The sequence below is a fragment of the Grus americana genome, chromosome 8 (assembly GCF_028858705.1).
Source record: "Grus americana isolate bGruAme1 chromosome 8, bGruAme1.mat, whole genome shotgun sequence".
In the NCBI taxonomy this organism is placed as follows: domain Eukaryota; kingdom Metazoa; phylum Chordata; class Aves; order Gruiformes; family Gruidae; genus Grus; species Grus americana.
Genome location: NC_072859.1, coordinates 11,430,742 through 11,446,746, shown reverse-complemented (window position 1 = coordinate 11,446,746; position 16,005 = coordinate 11,430,742). Strand labels below are relative to the sequence as shown.

Below are 16,005 nucleotides of genomic sequence, written 5' to 3'. Positions count from 1 at the left end.
CAAACAGAGTTCCCGTTCTGCTACAGACGTGTGCACAGCAGAACACAGGTTCTTCAATGCTGCCATTCGAACAACATTGGAGACATCATCATTGTCCCACGACCTTCCAGACACGAATGCCAACTATCTCCTACAACTGCTAAACTTGTAAGTCAGTATTTTGTACAATAAAGAGATAGTCAAACAATATAGTCAGTTAATAGCTGAGGGTTTCCCAAAACACTGGGTGATGCCCTGGGAAGAGGTAAACACCTGACCTGCTAAATTCTGACACTACACTTCTTCCTTACACAGGTGCTTCCCTAACTTCATACTCCCCAAAAATCTTCCAAATATCACAGCAAAAGAAAATTATCACCCTTGCAATTAAACGAAGTCAAACTATGGCTAACACGTGCTATCAACATTCAGCAGGCAGCCCCACTGTCTGAAAAACCATCGCCATTTCTAGCACATTCCCAGGACAGCAATCCACCAGAAAACAGCTGGCAGCGGAGGGGAGGGAAATGACAAGCTTCCATTCTCAGCAACATAAACAGCTTCACTGCTGTGAGAATGGTTAATCATGGGCTACTGGCCATCCAGCAATCCAGGGCAGCTAGTTCACAGACAAAAGTAGTAATTAGCTTCTGTAGCAGTACATGCCCCCTCAACTCTCTGCCATGCTGCAAGATCAGTGGGGCAAGCGGCACTGCTAAGTCCAAAAAAGCAATTTATGCAGACGCTTCTGACCTGCATCTGATCACCACTGAAGTTCAGGATGATGTGAATCACCCTCCATTCAGTGCTGTCCAGCCTCAGCATCACCACTGAACATGTAAGATAGGCAGATTGTGATAACTACCCCGCACCCCTGTGCTCCTTCCGAACCCACTGTCATTACATCTCTATAAATGCCCAAAGGCTGTTATCTCACCCTGTATCCATCTCACACTATAACACACTCGGGCTGCAGTCACGTGGCTTCTGCAACGGAGCTGTGGTTGCTTCACACAGGCAGGAGCAACGCTCTCAGCTGGCAAAGCTGCCAACAACTAAAGCTAAAATTGCTTCCACTCTAAGCCCTTAAAACAGCCAAGCTGTCCTGTAATGCAGCCCAGGCAAGTCAGTCAACCCTGGAGCACTGCAAGAAGTTCCAAAAAAACTCCTTGTTAATATATTTTGGCATGGGGAGAAGAGGGAGGGTCTGCATCCCAGACCATGTGGAGAGGAGAAATTGCACGATGCAATTTCACACAGTGAAGTCCAAAATATCTACCACTGGTGAAACATCAGAATGATAATCAATGAGATTTCAAACAAGTCCAAACAGAGCTCCAGCTACTGCAAGGAGTAATTTAGATATGCATCAGAAGTTTGGAAAGAAGTGACTATTTTGACTGTCCTTTAAAAAACAGGTATGTTTAAGGACAAAGAATTCACTGTTCCCAACTACAGAAACCTGAGCTATCAATACAAACTTTGCACTGATGAGAAGTTTTAAAATATTTGTCTTATTTTCCCTAGCTACTTATAGTTTTACTTTTTTCTGATTTAAAGTTAAAAAAATACATACAAAAAGTGTTCTCCGAAGAGTAGCTGAAGTGCCTAGGTGACATTTCGCAGAATTCAAGTTATTTTCCATCTATCTTGAGAAAGTTGCAAACATATTTTCAACTTTTTAGATGAAAGCTTTCATGCTCTTTCTCAAAACATTAACAACTTTCTCAAGATCTGTATGACACATTCAGTTTAAAGTTTGCATTTTTTTGGTGTGCTATGATTATTTGCCAGAAAAACTAAAAATATCTGCAGAAATGAAATAGACCTAGAAGTTTATCACTGATTTAAAAAAAAAAAAATTGTCTTTATAACATCCCTTCTTACAAGCCTTTCTATAACTTCATATTTAATCTTAAATAATATGCTAATTGTTCTGCAAGATAGTTCACATTCTCTTGTTTCAAGATGTTCAGCACAGACCTTACTAACTAGTTCTTTTTACTGAATCATTAGAATGTATTTTCTTGATACAATTAGTAGATTCTTCTTTATCCAATATATCAATTGTTGCTTTAAAAGAAAATTTTAAAAATCCCAACCCAAGAAAGTCCACAGAACAACTTTAGCCTTGTCACTGTCTGCAGCTGAGGAGAACTACAACTAATAAGAAAAGGGACCAAGCCTCAAACCTGCTTTACAACATATTTTGGTATTGCAAAAGGAGGTGGTATTACAAGGTAACAGTAGTTTCCATGAACTACTCTTAACCTTGGTAGCCATGTACTATCACCACATTCACAATTAGCACAATAGTTACTAATTATTTACTTATAAAATATTTGAAGTAATAGTATCCAGCAGCCTAATTCACAGATTCAGAAAAATCGAGAATTTTTCCCTCTTTCACCATCTCTACACAGGGATTACACAGTGCTGAGGTAGATATTCTAGTGCAAAAACAGCCGTAAGTCAAATGCAAGTATTTCCCCCTCACCGATAATATTTGCCTCTGAGTATTACTGACACACCACATCCAAGAATTTTACCAGGCCATTAAAAGCTGTAAGGTAAGAAATCCTCAATTTTGGATCCTCCTACTTTTGAGAATGGAGGCTGTACTGAAACATCTCCCCGTGACATAAATAATTAAAAAAAAAAATAAGGTAAAGTGTATTAAATCTGTGTATGTACATAAACATAGAGAGACAGAAAGAACACGTGATACCTCTGATTTCATTATGTTATTTGTAAATGCCAATGCACAGCTGCTTTTTTTTTCTTGGACACACAGCAGTTTCTATGAATTCTGTTAGAATCCATATGAATGCACCAAGTGATTTTCCTCAGTTGTCTGCTCAATGGGGACAAAGACAGTATTATTCACAGGTAACAAGAGGGATGGTATAAAAGTTGGGCAGCAAGGATGTGGTTCATTAAGGGAAGAACTAAAGAATTCATTAAGGTGCACTGTGATGCACAGCAGCTTTGCAAGAATTCTCTGATGTGCCAATAATGTCATAACAAATACCCAAGTAAACTAGTTAAGTAGTTTTCCCTCACGTTAACATTGGTTTCACTATCATTCAAGCTGTGGTCATTTACAATTTCAAAAACATGCTTGATCCTTTCTACAAACCACACAACAAGCCTGGTACGCACACACTCTTCTGGGAGTGCCTCAACATCTTCCAACAAACTTAGAACAGCATTCTAGCAAGAACACTGGAAACCAAAGCATGGTTTGTTTGTTTTAATAACACAACATAGTTATTTACCTTAGCAGTGTGACAGGCAGCCATTCTGCTAAGAAGTTTCCATACCATTACATATCATTTATTTTTCAGGCAATTTTTAAAATACTTCCTTAAGAAGACACTGTATAACTGATGCATCCCACATTTAAACTCATACCATCCAAGTAGTCTACCAAATCATTTCCTCCACCAGCAGCATGTAGACGGAGTGCATTGTGACACCTCATACATATTTAATAATAGCCTGATAGGCTGTCATTAACATCAAACAGCAATCTAAGTTTGCTACATTAAACATGATCCCTGTGTTAAGAGGACAATCGCAAAGTGCCTCCACGATCAAGTCTGTAAGAAATACCCACTGACTTGGACAAGGTGTAATGAGGCCAACTGCACTGAAGAAGCCATTATTCACACTTGGATTTAAAATGAAAAAATAAAAAAAAGGGGGAAAAAAAGCAGGGGAAAGAGCTTCAATGGGTCATAAGACCAGACATGCCATAAGGCAATCTGTCACAGAGCACTCATATTAATAACTGTTGTGTCAAAACTGAACATTCAAAAGAAAAGACAAACCTTTCTTTATGTTTTATGAAATGTAAGCCCACAGAATTAATAATTCATGAGATGAAGAAAAATATCAGATTTGGATATAAATATTAACAGAATGCTGTCAACCTGTTTAGAACCAAATTTTAACTGTCCTACCTTACAATCATCAATCTAGAATGGAATATTCTTCAAAAGCTCAAAAAAAAAAAATCAGTCTGAAAGTCATTAATGAAGAAATTAACATTCTCTAGTCATGTAGGTCCCAAGCAAAACAGTAGAAGTCTCTTCTGTGCCTGGCTGCTGCTAAGCAAATACTAATAGACTGGCACTATTTGTTCCCAGAGTTATGCTGTGGTGACAACAATAACGGTGTGCACACAAGAAGGTACACCAAAGGGACATACTAAAACCAAGATCTGGTGGAAAAAGGGTAGGAAAAGAGGGGAAGTAGTGGTCAGATGACAAGCAAGGATAAAAAAAACTAGTTAAAAATTAATACAGGTTTCAGAATACAAAGTTTATACAACAGGCCTTGGATAATTTTTTCTGATTAGCTAAAGAACAGGCATTTAAAAACTACAAAAGCAAGCAATTAACCCATAACGTACAACCACATCTCAGCAAGTTCACTGCATGCGATTTCAACCAAATATGAAATATATTTTCAGAATCTTTGTTAGTCTCAAGGTAAAGAAGTATTTAACTAGACCTATAAAATGATGCAGTTATTGTCATTTTGATCTTTGATTGCTAATGTGGTTAGCAGTTGAAGTTCAAAATCTGCAAGAAACAACTTCTGTGTTATTATGCCAGCCCTTCTCTGCTTTCACTACCATTATAGAGAATAGAATACTGGAACACAATTGTGCAAAAGTCAGGAATGTTGTTAAAATGTATTGTTCTAAATGGTGGTGACAGTGCTTTTCTTTATAGTTTTTTTTTCTTCCCAGCACTAATATAATTTCAGTCTAGTTATGTCCCCATCTGCACCTACGTTCTGAGCCAGCGCTAAAAATACTTACCTGAGCATCAACATTGAGCATACATTAAAAACAGTCAATCTAAACACTCCATTCTTCTTCACAGATCCTGACATTTTCACTGCATTACACCATGATGAGCACGTAGAATGAAAAGCCAAAGTTGACCATTACAAACTTTTAATTTTTTTAATGAAAAGTTAATTCCTACCTTTATCATTCTAGAGAGATCTCCGGCATCAGCTAATTCCAACACTATGTTCAGTTCATTGTCTTCAATGAATGAGGCATAATATTTAATTACATTTGGATGATTCAGTTGCTAAGAAAGCAGAACAATAATGTACATTTTAGTCTAGAGCACATCTTGTAAGACTGACAAAGAAAACATCCTTTAGGCAAACAAAACAACCCCTAAAAATCTATTTCAGTATGGCACAAAAAGTCTATGCTTATGAGAAGCATTTACAGACAAACATTTTGCAAGACCATAATGGCATTTTAAGATCAATATTATGACTGTCATTGCAATTTTAGAGGAATTTTGCTTCAATGTATCTATGCAATAGCATGCTACACTGCTATATGAAACAGCAGAGTCAATCTTTAATGTCAGTATTCTACTGTACACAGGACAGTTATTTACAATACTGTGGTTTTAGCAGAAGCTTCTACTTGAAATGTTACCCGTTTTTCTATAGGATTTACTTCTCAATCTTCTCTTAAAAACTCTACACAGAAAACAGTGGACACCTCAAGTATATCTGTAAAAAACTTAATATACTTTGACAACAGCTGCGCATTTTTCAACAAATCTTTTACCTTAAGAAGATCTATTTCTTTGATGCAGTCAGCACGGGCTTTGGCATCCATTAAATCAAATATCTATGCACAAGAGATAAGACATTTTTATTAAGTGATAAAAATATAGCAAATTGAGTGATCATTACCATTATTTCATAGCATGCATAAAGTAACTTGAGTTATGTATTTCATGACAAGACACAACATCGCAGTGAGAAGTATTCCTAATGCTCTGATGTACTGATTCACTGCTATACCAATTCTTTTAGCCCCCTCGTAAGAAACAAGTCCATTGTAAGTACAAGTTTTCCAATGACTTAATTGTCACCTCCACATATCTGTTCAAACACACAGCAGTAATTCAGCACATTTCCTTCAAGTTGGTTCCAATCCAAATGTCAGCTTCCTCTCCTATTCCTGCCACGCCATTATCACAAACTGATTCTTTCTAGTACTGAGCATACCTTTTTTCCTCATCTCGTGCAACAGTCTTCCTTTTCTATTCTAAATAATGCATACACTTTCACTCTCTCTCTCAGGATCAAAACTTCATTGTCACCTCCAATTCTTTCTCTCCCATTTCCTTCCCTTCAGCAAGCAACAAAGTGATTTGGGTTCTGTAATTTGTTTACCTGAGCACTTTTTTCCTAAGCCCTCATCTGTCACCTGGACTTTTACAGCCTTTTACAGTTAGACATCTCTGCTCTTAATTTTTTTTCCCACCTCCCATCTGCTCTAAATTACTTTGCAATGTATCTCATTTTTGCCTCCTCCAGTTAACCACATTACTCTCTACTAATTTCAATTTTTGGAGTAATTTTTTTCTGCCATTAGAGTCCTTGTCCATATTCTACATTTCTATATTTGATCTAATGTCTTTCTATTTTCACTCCTTTTTTTACCACTTTTGGGTTTCCTTCTCACTTCACTTTCTCAGATGTGCATCTCCATACAACGCCACCGACTATTTCCCTTAGAAATGATCAAAATGTTATTTCAAGGAAGCCTTCCTCTCTCATTTGCCACTACTTTCTGAATAAAATCTAAAACAAACAAACAAAAAAACCCCAAAACGAAAACAAACCACTCATCACCTTCTGTGTGGTCTGCCAGAAGAACAATAGAGATGCCCTATGAGTTTCAGTAATTGCCACAATATTTATTACCTTCTCCAGTTACATCTTTTCAATGCACATCATTTCTGTCTAGATAGTCTCCAGGAAAAGATGGATTAGTGCTGTGAAGATCACTGGTACATGGTTCATCAGCTCAAAATGATCGAATGCTCAACAGTTGACAACTTCCATTTCATATCTTGCCACCAACCCCAGAAACAAAAATAAGGATTAACAGCACTGAACACTGAATGTCTGCAAAGAGGTCATCTCTTAAACTGACTGCATAACTGTCCATGTGAATCACACCTTCTTTCACTCTCCCCAAAGAAGTTCAAACAAATCAGGTAGTCCACATATAACCGGCTGAACCTCATCTTAATTTTCTATGCCACTAAGCACAGTAAGTTTGTGATTCCTTTAACCAACTGAAAGAAGTCTAGAGACTTCATTCATGGAGCACAGTCCTCACAGAGCACACGTGCTCTTGACTAGCCACTACTTCCCTTCAGACGTTCAATCTTCTGTCTTCAGAGCTGGCATAAGAAAAAACAGCCTGGACTGGATACAAGATTCATTTTTTCAATAAAAAGACAACTGTAAATCAAGACCTGAAATACCAGGCTTGTAGACAGTAACATCAACAGGGGAGGAGGAAAGAAAGAAGAAAACAAGACTACTTACCAAGAAAGAAAGGGAACAAACCATCTCACAACTACTTGTATATTAATGCCAGGATGATAGGAAATAAACAGACTGAGCAATTATTCCAGGAGGAGACTGCAGGGGACTTAACAGAAACACAGCAGGGTAAGTCACAAGAAAGGAATGCTAACACTAAGAAATAAAGCAATTTCAGATGTAGTAGAAGAGAGCTAGTACTACATATGAAATTACAAGTATTAAAAGGTAAATAACACTGATGGAAAAGACAGAAAAGATAGTTTATGAATTAAGGTTGGGAACTTAGTGAAGGAGATGAAACAGCTTGCATCTGTCATAGATCTCAACTCTAAATGAAAAAAACATTGCTCTTTAATCGTTTTGACAACAGACTACAGCCCTAGTATTTGGTACAGTCATGAAGGACTGTAATGATTTTTCTAGGAAACATTTTGGAAAGTTCTAAATATGAGAGGTAGCACATTAACTGAGGAAGTACTGGGAAGGTATGAGACCCTAATTGTCTTTCCCTGTAACCTGAGAGACCAGCAAATGGAAGACTTTATACCCCCCCCAAAAAAAACAATCAATGAAAGCATGTACCGCGGAACAGGGAGAATGGGACAGTATAGGGGCACATCTTGAAGCTTCACACTTTTGCTAAATTCTAGATAATAGTGAGATAAGAACTTTCCTTATAAATGATACAGAGATTAGACACAGAGAACTCTAAACACTCTGGAGAACCTAATCAAAGCTGCAGACAGAATTTTAGACTTTGTACTTGTGTACAATTGTAACATTTGGAGAAATTACCCAAAGCACAATTTCATGATTCCAAACCAGAAGAGTTTCGTTGTGTGAAAAATCAGGCAGTTTGCACCTATTAATGACTATGGCAATATGCCAAGAGGCTTATTAACCTACCTATAGCAAGAGTGTTTCCCTACACATCTAAATGAGCAAATTTTGCAAGCAATTTTTTTTTTTTTTAAATAAACTATGCCTCTGATAGTGACATAAATCAGTACCTCTAATAGAGGAATAACAAAACAACAAAAATAAAGTCCTAGACTCAGGACTGTGAAAAACCTAGGATCAAGGCACAGGAAAGAAAGATAAAATTTTGTTTGTGTATTCTGGCTGGTATTCCCAGTACTTGGAATTTGTTATTAAACAGCCTGGAGTAGACTAGACCAAGCAGCTGCTCTCATGAAAGAGCAGACTTAAGTTTTATAAACATAACTCCCTATACTTTTGCTACACTTCATACAGCAGAGTGGCAAATTTGTCACAGCTTCAACTAAACTGAATATGTCAAACATTTTCTGAATAAAATAAAGCAAGACAGAAAAACTGAGTCTTTTTTTCATCCTTACAATCACAAAGACAATCTGAAGATTTACTGTGTGTCATTCTTGAGGTTCTCCATTAGACTTTGGTCCAGATCTAACCTCAAAAGACTATAAATAGTATTTCCCAGAAACCCAGAATTTCAGTTTCACAGACATTAATCTTCTCCAACAATAAGACTGAGAAAAAACCCTACAACCCAAAACCAAAACAACAATAAAAAAAAAATCACCCAATCCACAGCCTCTGAAGAACCTCTACTCTATCATACCAGATTCAAACAGCTTGGAGAGATTTTCTTCAAATCTTCAGAGAGATTACCTTTCCATTTTGCCAAACTGCTGCATTTTGGATCATAGCACCCTAGTGTAATAAGCCGCGTCAGCTCACAAGGAGGCTACTGTAAACACAATAAGAAAACCTTCATCACCAGATGACGACTCAACATTGAGGAACACCTTACACTGAAAAAAGGAAGCTGCAATGAAAGACTTTAAGAGCTTAAGAACATCCTTCCAAGCAAACATCAAAATTACACATGGCACCTGGCAACAATCGGAAGGCTTGTTTTGCAGGAGCTGCTGCAGATCAGATGACTGTGCAGAAGTGTCCTTCACTTGTGGTTTACTATAGACTGGCCAATATGAAGAGATGTCAGTACTTACATCACAACTGCAACAGTTCATAGCTTTCCAAGCAGACTAATTCCATCTTCAGCTACTATCACTCTGCAAGCCAACCTAAAAGGTCAGCTTATGCTCCCCCCTCTCTAGCATGCGTGTTGCACACAGATTTGCACACACACACAATTTTGTGGCCCTATAAAGACAGTATTGCCACTGCTATTAGCAGGCCACAGTCTTCAGAAACATGAAGCCTAAAGACTTTCCACATTTTGGCTGGACTTCTCTTGGCCTGAACTTATTTTTTGAGCTCGGATTTAGCTGTAGCAGCACATGCTTTGCAATTGAGAGACTTAACTGTAATGAAGTCATTACAGTCAGACAACTTGTGTCTAACTTGTTTTTAGATTCAGCTCAGTTTTGTGCAACTGCACGGTCTTAAGGAAATTACAGCAAATACAAGAAAGGTCTAACAAAACCAGAGTGATTAACATCCGTAAACTTTCGGACCAACACAAAGCATTAGCAACTGACTGCTTGGAAGCACCCAGCATGTCCCACATCGAGCCACCACCAGCATCCTTGTCCCAGCAGAGCTCAGGAAACTGGAAGGGTGAGCCTGAACAGGGTTGATGTGAAGAAGCTTGTGTACATCGATTATTGGGAACTAGCAGTAATTAGACTACAAGTGTTAGCATCACTGTAATTGGCTAACAATAAAAACTGCTGCATTTTTATTAAACTGCTAGGGCATTAATTAGACTAACAATACATTCTAATTCTTGACTCCACTTATGAGGTCAGGATCACAGGGTAATTCATGTTGGAGGTGTTTCTCTCTAGTCAGCACAAATTGCACAGTGTAATACACTCTTAATATCTTAATTATTTTTTCCCAATTTCTATTTTCAAGGACTATGATCAGATTAACATTTCTACAAAGGAATTATGTTTGCTGTGTAAAACCTAAAAATAAGCAAAAATATTAAATGTTTTTATGATGTGCCAGTTTTCATTAAGAGTGTTATCAAAAAAATCTCATTGAGGTAAGCACTATACCTTAGTCAGCAATTTCCTTAAAAAAAAAAAATCAGGCAAATACAGCTGAAGAGACGTAAGAGAGGATTTTAAAAGTCCTTAGCAATTTTTTCCCCACTTAGCAAGAACACTAAGTGAAACAAAATGTCCACTTTTAGCTCTCAGTTTTTCATCTCCTACCGCAATCAACAGCACACAAAGGAAGAGTAGAAGGACAAGCATACATTGATGCTTATTCCAAAATATTCCGCTCTGTGTGCTATGCAACGAAGTGATCTGTTGTAACACTGCATTGAATCACTTCTCCAGTACACTGATGTGAGTGTAGATTACAATTTTATTCTTTCAGCATTCTAGAAATATCAGTTGTAAGTACTGTCAAGAGATATCAATATTTTTAGAATAGTTTCTAAGCTATTTTAAGATACAGAGCAGGAACTGTTGATGTGTAAACTAAACAAAAAGGTTGCAATACACAAAATCAACTTCCTGACTAAAGTTCTTACACACATGCTCACACATGCAATGAGAGCTCCTAGAAGGCTATGTGCATAGGAAGAAGGTTTAGAAACATTTAATCACCAGATGGAAAACATCAGGCCTTAGCTTCTAAGTGTAGACTGTATCTGATCAGTTACCAGCTACCAATTTAACTCATCATCTGAAGTGATGTGCCAAGTTGGAAATCTACTTCATTCCTCTTGCTCTAACATCCATCACTTTTCCAAGTTTTCCTTTACAGTATTGAAAAGGATAAAGGTCTTTCTAACCCCACCATTTAAATAACAATCCAACCTATTTCTGTTTGAAATTCTGTATAAAATAAAAAAATCAAAAAGTATTTCCACAGCAAAACACAAACATGACTGCTGTAACATAAACCTACAGACAAGCAAGCAAACTAAAGACTTGAACGCACATACGTATTAAGAGATATGATACCGCACAGCAACAATGAGCATTAGAGTGTTTTGCCACCACAGCACTGCTGTGCTGAAACAACAGTGCTTCGTAAAGTGTGAAATTACAAGTGCTTTCCTAAGATTAATTATCTCTAATTCAGGCCTGAAGTAGCAATCCACTGACAATGCACAATGAATAATGAATGTAAGTGCTAGATAAAAGGATTCATTGTCTGAATCACTAACACAGGGGTCTCCAATTTTGGAATGAAAAGGAAAGAAAGGTGGAACAATGTAAGGCAAAAAATGTAATGTATCTAGAATTTTGTAGAAGTACGCAGTTTCACATATTTTACATTTTGGGTAGCTAACGTTTACTTAAAAAAAAAAATCTCAAAGTGAACTCATACAGACTTACAGTCACTGACTTTAGATATTTACAACTCTTTTGCCCTTTAAGGCTGTTTTGTGAGCATTTATTCCAGTATCTAGCAGTTGCTTACTTCCCCCTTGGAAAGGACGACAGGAATGCTCATTGCTCAGCACGCCACCTCACAGCTCAGGAGGGTGTGGATGGTTCTGTTCCAAGGGTTACCTAGGGTGGCAGCAGTGGAGATGTACTGCTTCTTCCTCAGGCATCATCTCTCAATAGAGTTTGGACCTCAGACTTAATACGTTAAGAAACTTATCCAGAAGCTCTTCAAACTTATACTGCTATGTTCATCTTGTCTGACATTTCTTTGACTGAAAGTGTAGTTTTGGCATTAATGACAGCAAAGTAATGAAGATTTGGTTTTTAATTTTGGTTTTATTTAGGTAATATTTCAACAGCATCTTAGAAACAGAGTTCCATGGAAAAAGAGAACCTCATTATCAATACCACTTCCCTAATTACAAGGTGGCAAACCACACATGGAAGGATGAAGCACAAAGGGTACAATGAGAAGAAAAGACCCAACATACTATTTTGTTTATTCTGCTGGTTGAATTACTAGAAAGGAACTGCAAATTAAACAGTTTTCACCCTGCTACATATCCTACTGGAAACCAAATCAAGAATACTACTTCTTCATGTCATCTGGACTCAGCAGTAACTACAAATTCAGAAAGAGTGGTTTCTGTCACCATCTGCTTGTCCTTCCTCCCACAGCATCTTACTGCCACTTGCTTCTGCTCACATTTAGTTCCACAAACATACATTTTGTACACATTAATATAACATTTATCAATATTGTACATATTTCAGCCAAATAAAATTTTAATAGCAGAAAATAAACACTCTTGTTGGAAAGCTTCGTAAGAACTCAAAACTGGCAATCCTTTTGGAACAAATAATGGCCTGACATCCAGTAACTCTTTAAAGAGAGGATAACTGAAGAATTCCAAGTCACATCAGCCCTTGAAGGTAGACACAAACTTGGGGAACCACTGACTGAACCCCATAAAGAGAACAGCTATACACCCAACCCAGCCAGGAAATCAAAATGGGGAAGAGGTGGAACAGACACAGCTTGCAAGATCAGAGAGGAAGGCATGTAGAAGTTAAGACGTGAGATGAGAACGGGCAGAAAATGGCTAAGTAGAAGAAAGTCCAAATCTCAGTTATGTTATTTAACACAAAGTATAGCACTTAGAGACACAGCCTCAATGTGAAACGTGGAAAGTAATATCCATGCACAGGTCTAAAATAGAGAGATAAAGCTCCTCCCTCATGACAGAAAGAAGGATTCTTCTGGTTTTGTCCATGCTGAGCTTCCATTAATGAGGCATCAGAAAAAAGGTAATAATATGAATAAAAGACAACATGACTGAAATTAGAAGAAGCACCATTATAGACCAGACCCAAAGAGCTCCTCTGAAAAGCAATCACTTCTCAAATGACATCTATAAAACCCAATTTTATAGTCAAATTAACTATTGTGACTATATTTAACAAAAATATTTCTAGGAAATCTTAGGGAAAGTCACAGAAGCACAGTAACAATTAAGATGGTCTTCTGTCCAAATAGAACAGCTTTAGATGTCAACTATGCAAACTGAAACAGCTGTGCCAGACACTCAGTGATGCCACGAGCCTTTTGAACTCTGCATAATACTTCATCATATGCTTAGGAATTGTTTTCCCTTACAGGTTAACCAACTCTCACTTTCCATTCAGATAATGGTCCTCTACATACATCCAGCCTTCATATGGAAAGTGATTTTACACATGCACTAGGCAATGGAAAACCAACAGCATACGTTGCATATTTTAAGACAAATGGGAACACAATCAGGATAAAGCCATTTGAGAGAGCCACAACTCTTTAACCCCATTTCCCACCAACCACTAAGTATATTCTTAGAGATTTATTAAATGATTAAATAAAAATGAAACAAGAAAGCTTTTCTGCTATAGAAACTATCACCCGTATATGGACAGCATCATGTCTTCTTCATGAGCTGAAAAAGCCTTTTGTCGAATTGGGAAATCTGATGTGAGAATACAGCTATACATACTGACTTTTGAAATACTGTTAAGAGTACACATAATACCTCTGTATTCTTAATGCAAGCACAGTTATAAAAATTTCATCGTTAACAGTGAAAGGCTGGACTTTATTACTTTCTTCAAGTACCCAGGCATTCCACATCCACCTTAATTGACATGCATTTCAAGTCACATTTGACCTTTTTGGTTTCTTATGCACTGAAAATGAAGGAAGAATTAGCCTAATGTTTTAAGACTGTTGATCAAAGTTCTTAGAATATATTTCAGCTTTTGAAGTAGTATATATCTGGCAGTTTTCCCAGAAGGGGGAACCAAGTCTCTTTTTTTTTTATGACTGCCAGGACTAGCCCTGCCTCCTGGTGCTGCAGAGCACAAGAAATCACAGAAATGGAACAGCAAGTCAAAATATGACAGAAAAATTTACAGTGCATGCATTAGCACAGCAAAAAGAGAAATATGAAAAAACAGAAACACTAGAAAAGAATCTACAAAATCTGACACGTCATTTTGCAATATAAAAAGGTGTGCTGGTTTTGGCTGGGATAGAGTTAATTTTCTTCGTAGTAGCTAGTATGGGGTCATGTTTTGGATTTATGCTGGAAACAGTGTTGATAACACAGGGATGTTTTTGTTACTGCTGAGCAGTGCTTACACAGAGCCAAGGCCCTTTCTGCTTCTCACCCCACCACACCAGTGAGTAGGCTGGGGGTGCACAAGAAGTTGGGAGGGGACACAGCCAGGACAGCTGACCCCAACTGACCAAAGGGATATTCCATACCACATGCTGTCATCCTCAGCATATAAAGCTGAGGGAAAGTTGGCTGGGTGGTCACAGCTCAGAGACTGGCTAGGCATTGGTCAGCAGGTGGTGAGCAATTGTTTTTCATTTGCATCACTTGTCTTTCTTGGGTTTTATTTCTCTCTCTTTTTGTTATTTTCCTTTTTGTTACAATTTATTATTATTATATTTCAATTATTAAACTGTTCTTAACCCACAAGTTCTCACTTTTGCCCTTCCAATTCTCTTCCCCCCCCCATCTTGCTGCAGGGGGAGTGAGCAAGCAGCAGTGTGGTGTTAGCTGTTGGCTGGGGTTAAACCATGACAAAAGGTAACAAAAAAAAAAACCACCAAACCCCTTGAGATAGCAGTACTCCTTCAAGTAATATGTTAAGCATATCTCAAGAGATCAGAACTGAAATGAAAATTTTAGCTTCAATTTCAAAACTAAACACATTGTCAGGCAATTTTCAAAGTAAATCCAGCAGAGAATTTTTAGAGGGTAATGGTCTTATAACAAACATCTCTAAGCAGCTCCAAATAAAAAATAAATAAATAAAGAGAACAGAAATAATACTGGGTAGAGGCTTAGCTCAAGCTGCCTTTTGCCTGTGTGACAATGGTTTGTCATTTAAACTGTCATTTCTGGTTTAAATATTTAAAAAATTGCTAACTGCAAATACAAAATATCAGTCCATTTCTTATGCTAAAATTTACAAGGGCTTAATGTTTCTTGGCTTCAGTAACTTAATCAGCTTGCTGCCCTTCCATCTTCTGTGACAGAATTGTTGTTTCGCTACTGGTTAAGCTGTGAATCTTGGAAATATTCAGGGTCCTCCAGAAAATATTTTCACCAATGCAATTCACTTAATTCCACAGTGCACCCACATTTAATTACTATATAGGGTCCCACACACAGATATATTATTCATAAACATGATAATATCAACTCAGTTGTACTCTGAAATCTGAAGGAAACACAGCTATAGATTCAAACACAGTTTTGGTTTCTATTTGTTTCAGGTAATTTTCAGTCTCTGGAAACAGTAATTCCTTTCAACTATTACAAGTTCGATTAATTATATACCTTATAATTTGATTTATGCACTTTTGAAGCATGGTTACTACCTGAAAAATTACTTACAGATGTTTAATAAAAAAATGTGTGAATTTGCATAATAAATTCTCACATCAGACACCACTAAATATTTATATTATTTATAGATTCCAAGCTTTGTTAAGGACTGTTCTCCTACAGCTAATTTATGTATGTAATCTTTCCCCAATAACTCTGGACTTTACTTTCAATTTCAAAATACTGCTTTATGAAATACTATACAAAGTCTTAGAATGGTTTGAGTTGGAAGGGACCTTAAAGATCACCTAGTTCCAACCCCTCTGCCATGGGCAGGGACGCCCTCCACTAGACCTGGTAGCCCAAAACAATCAATTTTCAAAGCTCTTAATTTT

General features: G+C 37.3%; 1 protein-coding gene across 3 annotated transcripts in view; it reads right to left on the bottom strand.

Moving 5' to 3' along the window:
• NEK7 (NIMA related kinase 7) overlaps positions 1-16,005 on the bottom strand; it is a 77,570-nt gene that overhangs the window by 39,904 nt on the left and 21,661 nt on the right. For all 3 annotated transcript variants that reach the window (XM_054833625.1, XM_054833623.1, XM_054833624.1), the window contains exons 4-5: positions 5,591-5,653; positions 4,980-5,090 (exon numbers count right to left, since the gene is read on the bottom strand). In XM_054833625.1, coding sequence (XP_054689600.1) covers positions 4,980-5,090; positions 5,591-5,653 — 174 coding nt within the window. The remainder of the gene's footprint in view (positions 1-4,979; positions 5,091-5,590; positions 5,654-16,005) is intronic.